Genomic DNA, 7,239 nt, shown 5'->3' with positions numbered 1-7,239 from the left:
TTTTACAAATGATTGAACATATAATATTCGATAATAAATCATATATACACCTCTATATACCCGTACATTTTTCAAAAGTATTTAATGATATAAATTTCACAGTCACACATTAATTAAATACATGACAAAAAATATTTAATAAAATGATAATAGAATGTTACTACTAAAATTTTAAAGAGCTACGTTTTTTAAGATACCAATATGAAACGTGAAAAAAAAAAAGTGAAAATAAAAATTTACAACCTATTTAATGACCGATATCCGTTGTGCTGAATGTTCTAATAAGGTAACATTATCAAATATAGACTTATTTATTTTTAGCTATCATTTTACCGCGAAATGATGAAGTTAATCTACGAGTGGCCCGAGAAAACGAGCTGCGATTATTTTCACCTCGAGTTAGCTGAGTAAGCGAGTCTTTTGACTTATCACTCTTTATATTTGATGAGACAGATTTATTTTCTGAATTTCGATTTAAAAGTACAACTGGATTTAATGATTCCTGAAGTTTTTGCTTTTGATTCTGCACATCTTTAATACTTGACAATGCCACACTGCGATTTAATTGTGAAGGTTTAGTTCTTTTTGCAGGTTCGACAGATATTTCGAAAGATGTGCATTGAAAATGGGGTTTATCGATTTTAGGCGCTTCTGAATTCCGAAGATTGGAATCAGATTTTACCGCCCGGGTAAAGTTAGAATGATCGATGCTATTTAACAACTGATCTTCTGTCTTCCACTTTTTGTAGGTAGCGCGTGGTGCATCTTCTTCAACGTCATTTTTTCGTTTTCCTAAGGATATCATTTGCACATCTTGCTGGTCAGCTCCTTTTACACTCAATTCAATGGGATAAGACGATTTTAAATGAGGCAGACATAGTGTATTTCGTCTATGCAACTCATCAAGACGAGTCTTTTCTTCGGTTTCAGCGTCAGAAGTCTGAAATGCAAGAACATACCTAATTATTAACATGCACATTCAAAAAAAAACACCCAAAGTTAAACCCTTTATAAAATAGCCTAGCCCGCCCTAAAAATGCACGCACACAACACACACGTATAAACTATTTAACGTTACTTCTTTCAAATGAGCAATTCTTCCCCATTCCATGTCATCCATTACCTCAGGCTCCTGTTCTCCTTCCACACTGAAATTACATATTTGTGTTTGTGCAGCAGGTGCACCCATTATTGTTCTCTTACTGGGAGGGGTGAGACCCCCTAGATACCTCCGTGGCTGCAGAGACCGCCGTCGCTCCGCAGTACGCCGTAACGTGTAACTTCCAATTGAAATATTGTCATCAGTTTCTGATACATCATCCTCGCGTGTCACAGATAAAAGTGCTTTGCAACGCGCATCGCGTATTGATCGAGATCTTTGAAAAATTTCATCTGCACAATTTTTTTTTGAATCCAACGTTTCCAAGTCACTTATTTTTAACATATCGTCACTACCTGAACTAACATCATTTTCTTGTAATTTTTGCAATTTAGTCGAAGAGTTTAATGCTTCAATCGTCTTTTTAAGATTTTTTATGATATTTTCGGAACTAATGAGTTGAGTTTCAAGAGAACGAATTTTGGATGCATAGTTACGACAAATGCTCTCCTGCTCAACACAGCGATTTTCTAACTGACTTATGTTCTTGGTCTTTAATTCCAAATCACGCATCAAACCCTAAAGTAAAAAAAGAAAATGAAATCATTGTTTACACGCAAAATGATCAGACATATTTATTTAAATTACATAATTTTAGAACAGGAACGGGAACCATTTATTGTACTCAAGTTAAAGAAAGACTGTTTTTAATCAAATTTTTTTAATGGATGGCTTTAATAACCTTCAAAAAGCGTGGTAAATATTTTGACTCCAAATTTAGGAGTCAACGAATAGTTAATTTGTGATCATAACTATGTATGAACGCGTCACAACAATTAAAACAAATAATGTGAAACAAATTCCCAATTGATTAAAATGCTCGTTCTAAAAAGAGATTACTATTAAAGAGACAAAATTCCTAATTAATATATTAGTTGGAAGATACAAATGTATAGTTTGTTATTTAAAAAAACGTGAGATATATATATATATATATATATCATTTATACATCATTTAGTTATATATCATTTTTATATATATATATATATATATATATATATATATATATATATATATATATATGTTTATATATTAATGATATATATATATATATATATATATATTACGCCTTCGAAATAACAAACTATCAATTTTACATACATACATACATATATATATATATATATATATATATATATATATATATATATATATATATATATATATATATATATATATATATGTAAAATTGATAATATTTCTAACTTTAGTGAAGAAGATACATCTACAGATTTTGACTACAGTTATAGCAATGAAAATAATGTTGATAGATTATCTTACATTAATTCGTAAAGACTCCAATAATCACATAGTTAACCTATGGATTTACATTTGTAAGAATTCAACTATTTGTCTCGAAATTAGGTTTGAATCCACAGACTATTCTTTTATGTTTTAGCACCACTTCACTCTATCCCCTTTCTCTTTGTTTTATATCTCTCACCTTCATCTCAAGACTGCACTCTTTTTGATGTTATTTCTGATTAAATTGACCAAGCCCTCTCTCTTTATCCATCAGCCAATATCGTTGTTGTTGGTGACTTTAATGCTCATCACGCTCAATGGCTTGGCTCTAGTGTCATTGTCTTGGCTCTAGTGTCACCTTAACTCTGCAGGTGTTAAGGCCCACAACTTTTGCCTTTCTCAATCTATAACTCAAATAGACAACTTTCCAACGCGTTTTCTAGACAATCCAAATCATTTACCTTTTCTACTCGACTAATGTCTTGTTTCTGATCCTAATCAGTGCTCAGTTTCTCCACATTTACCCTTAGTTGCTTCTGATCACAGTTTGATCTCTCTAAAACTATTTTCTCATTCTTCTTCATCATCAGAATCCCTCTATCATTGTACCTCTTACAACTACCTTAAAGCTGACTGGAACTCTTTCTGTGATTTTATTTGTGATGATTCTTGGGTAGAAACCTTTCATTTTCTTGCTGATAAAAGTGCTTCTTAAATAACTTAGTGAATTCAGGCTGGCATTCTATTGGCTGGGAGTCTATTATTCCCTCTCAACGATTCCAAGTCAAGCCTCACTCTTTTTGGTTTACCTCACATTGTGCTGCTGCCAATTTCTGCTAAGAACTGCTGCTAAGAAAAGCTGAATTGTTTGCTAAGAACTTTTCATCAATATCATTTCTTGATTCCACTAGTTGCGTTCTACTTGATATAGCCAAAAAACAGGTTGATCCATTGCTTGATATTTGTATCACTCTAGCTTCTGTATCTAAAGTGATTTCCTGCTTAGACTCTTCTACAGCTTGTGGTCCGGACAACATATCTGTTATAGTCTTGCAAAAGTGTTCTCCGAAACTGTCGTCTATAGTTTCAAAACTTCTTAACAAGTGCTTATCAGAGCCTTGTTATCTAGCCTGCTAGAAAGTGACATCTGTTATCTCTATTTTCAAAAATTCTGGAGAGCAATCTGACTCGTTTAAAATACTGTCCCATTAGTCTTCTTTCTATCATAAGCAAAGTTTTTGAATCTTTAATTAACAAACACTTAATCTCTCATCTTGGATCTAACAACTTACTTTCTGACCATCAATATAGATTTCAATCCTCTTGTTTACAGCTAATTTGCTAAGAGTAATAACAGATAGGTTAATACTCTTAGCAAATTTATTGTGCATTAGATAGAGGTGGAGAGGTTAAGGCCATCGCTCTTGACATTTCTAAAGCTATTGATAAAGTTCGGCATGCTGGTCTTCTTAATAAGCTTTCTTACAATGTATCAGGTAACATCTTTAAGATTATTGAAGCCTTTCTTTCCAATCATAGTATAAATGTTGTCCTCGATGGACAACACTTTCTTCATGTCCTGTAATTTCAGGGATTCCTCAAGATTCTATCATTCGCCTTATACTCTTTTTAATTTACATCAATGATCTTCCAGATATTCTCACATCTAAGGTGGCATTGTTTGCTGATGATACTACCATTTATTCTTGTCATGATAAGAAGCCAACACTCTCTGATTGCTTGGAGGGGGTATTTGAGCTTGAAAAGGATCTCACTTCTGCTATAGCATGGGGCTCACAGTGGCTGGTGAACTTTAATTCAGATAAAACTCAATTTTTTTCAGCCAATCGTTACTGTAATAATTTAGATCTTCCTATATTCTTTCTCTCTATAAATCTCAAATCCGTCCTTGTATGGAATACTGTTAGCTGAATCTGGGGCAGATCCTGGGGCAGGCACTGCTCTAAAGAGCTAGTGTCTCTTGTGCCATCTACTAAAGTTCATTCTTGTGTTACTTGTCATTCAATTAAGTTTCATCCTTTTACTGTGACTAATCCTAAGTGCTCCAAAAACTCCTATTCTAACTTTTTTCCTCGAACATCAGTTCTTTGGAATTTGCTTCCTTCATCTTGCTTTCCTGATTCATATAATTTGCAATCTTTTAAGATGTCTGTCAACTGTTATCCTACTCTATAAACTCCATCTTTTCTCTTCCAGTAACTTCTAACATTAATAGTGGTTGCTTGCAGCCTTGTTAGAAGCGATGATGTTGAAAAAAAATTTTTTTTGATGCCTCTGGTTGCTTTTTTCTTAAAGAAACTATTGGGCATACAGGATTTTATTCTTGTGAACAATGTAAAATTGAGGGATCAAATATAAATAACAAAGTGATATTTAATAATGATGATTATGAACTTTGTAACACTGACTTTAATAATTTTAAATACAAAAATCCTCATTGACATTTTTTGAGTTTTCTTGTTCATACTCAAGTTAGTTGTGTAAACGATTTTGTTTTAAACTATATGGATTTTGTATGTAAAGTGTTATGTGAGTTGTAAAAAGATTACTCAATTTTCTAAAAAGCGGATCAAGACCATGTGAACTTTTGAATACACAAGTAAAAACTATTTCAGATCCCTATTAGCATTAAATGGTAAAATTAAATTGTGCATTAGATACCTTAAGAATTTGCAAGGCAACTAAGATCACTTGATGACTTAAAGTACTAGAAAGCTACTGAATTTAGACAATTTTTATTATATACTAGTTTGATTGTGCTAAGGATTTGTGTCAAAGAAAGTTTATCAGCACTTTCTTGACTTGAGTGTAGCTATGCATATACTTTTTAATGAGAATATAGAACTTCGTATGTATCATCTTAATTTTGCTCATTCGTTGTTATCATTTATAAAAAGTTCAAAGCATTTCTATGGCAATAGTTTTTGTGTTTATAATGCACATAGTTTATGACATATTCATGAAGATGTTATTAATATGCAGTATTCACCTAATGGAATTTCTGCATTTCCTTTTAAAAACTATATGAAGGTATTGAAAATTTTTATTAGAAATTCCAAAAATCCTATAGTTCAAGTGGCAAAACATCAAGCTGAGTTAAAGAGTTTTAAACATCAAATTCAATTTGCTAAAACTAATATTCTGTCTAATTGAAAATGTTTTATGTTGTGGGAGTAAAAAATTTGTTACTAAATTTAATAAAATTTTATTAAATATAAACTTTAAATCACTCAGAGGTAGAGATTATTTTTAATATAAGAAATTCTTTAAATTGTATTTAAGAATTATAAAATGATTATTAGAGATTAGGATTTATCTTGAAAAACAATTAATACTAATTGAAGCTCCATTTTAATTTTAAAATGGTATGTTAGATTAAATTTTTTTTTTGTAAGCACTTATTCATCAAGCTTATCATCATGTCACATCACCTCTAACTCAACTATCAAATCCTTCTTGTCAATCAAAGCCCTCATTAGACTTGTTTAGAAGGCCTTCTTCTAAATCAGGTACATTGAAATTTTATTTTCATGAATAAAAATGAATGAGAAATTATATAAATTAATGAATGAATTAATGAACTAATTTGATTATATAATTATATCGAGAGTTGCATAGTCAAAATCAAGGGTTTTTATATAAAAGCATTAAATCACAGAAAGATAAAAATCTGGAAAATAATTCCTCTAAGCAATGTCTAGAATCATTTGCTGAATTAGGTATAAAAATTTAAAAATCAGGTAAAGATTTATTAAATTTTTCTCTGGATCATAAAATTTTTAATTACCAATTTTTAGGAGTTTTTTAAAAATTTACTTGCAGTTGGTAAAGCTACCAGGTATTAGTGCCCATAATTTTAAGCAACACGAAGAAACAACAAAAAAATAAAGTAAATTTATATCTAGTACATTTTTAAATTTATTTTAATCTTGTAACAATTTCAAAATTTTGATAATTTAGTAGTTTTGTAAATATGATTTAAATATTCTTTTTTTAATACTTGTTATTTATCTAGTTATAGAATTTTTTTCATATCATTTTCCAGATTATTTAGTGTTGACAATCAAAAATAAATTTGAAGGGAATGGACCAAAAAGGTTCTTCAAAAACTAAGATTTCTTTTGACAAATTAGAATACAGTAAAGCAACTTACTGTGATATCTGTTTTACTTATCTGTACTAACCGTTTTATATAATAATACATACATCTAATGTATTTATTGATGTTAATAAAATTATAGATGCAGCTTTGGCCAAATGGTCAAATAACGTAATTTACACAATCCTTGGTTGCAAAATAAAGTTGGTATTAACAATTCTCAGAGTGAAACAATTCTGAGTGAAATTTTTTCAATACTGATTTAAGACAAACTTTCCTCTAACAACTTTGAGAACTTGCATATCACTTCATTTGAAGTGACTTGCGTATCACTTCATTTGAAGTGATACACATATCACTTAATTTGTAGTGACTTGCATATCACTTCATTTAAAGTGATATGCAAGCAGGATATATCAAATAAAGTACAGATTTCATCTGTTCAAGATAGTAAATCGACAATCTTTAAGTAAATCTTCAAGTAAAATCACATCCTAACACATCCTTTCCCCTCAATTCTATAGTGTTATGTTCTGCAGCAAATCTACTTGTTATTGATTTTTATGGTAGAAAGTTTGTGAAATCAAATTAGTAGTGGAATCAAATTGCAGAAGTCGTTTTCCATTGCTGATGCTGTTTAAAATATTATGTCGGAGTCGCGACATTTTTAGCGGAGTTGGAGTCCCTAAACAAAATCGCAACTCCGACTACAAT

General features: G+C 30.7%; 1 protein-coding gene across 3 annotated transcripts in view; it reads right to left on the bottom strand.

Annotated features, from left to right (window-relative positions):
* LOC101237780 (interaptin) overlaps window positions 1-7,239 on the bottom strand; it is an 87,081-nt gene continuing 79,842 nt past the window's right edge. For 2 of the 3 annotated variants that reach the window (XM_065811030.1, XM_065811029.1), the window contains exons 22-23: window positions 1,079-1,678; window positions 1-940 (exon numbers count right to left, since the gene is read on the bottom strand). In XM_065811030.1, coding sequence (XP_065667102.1) covers window positions 308-940; window positions 1,079-1,678 — 1,233 coding nt within the window. In that variant the 3' untranslated portion in view covers window positions 1-307. The remainder of the gene's footprint in view (window positions 941-1,078; window positions 1,679-7,239) is intronic. The other variant, XM_065811031.1, reaches the window with a different exon arrangement.

Source organism: Hydra vulgaris, chromosome 11, assembly GCF_038396675.1.
Source record: "Hydra vulgaris chromosome 11, alternate assembly HydraT2T_AEP".
NCBI lineage: Eukaryota > Metazoa > Cnidaria > Hydrozoa > Anthoathecata > Hydridae > Hydra > Hydra vulgaris.
This window is presented reverse-complemented; position numbering and strand designations above follow the sequence as displayed.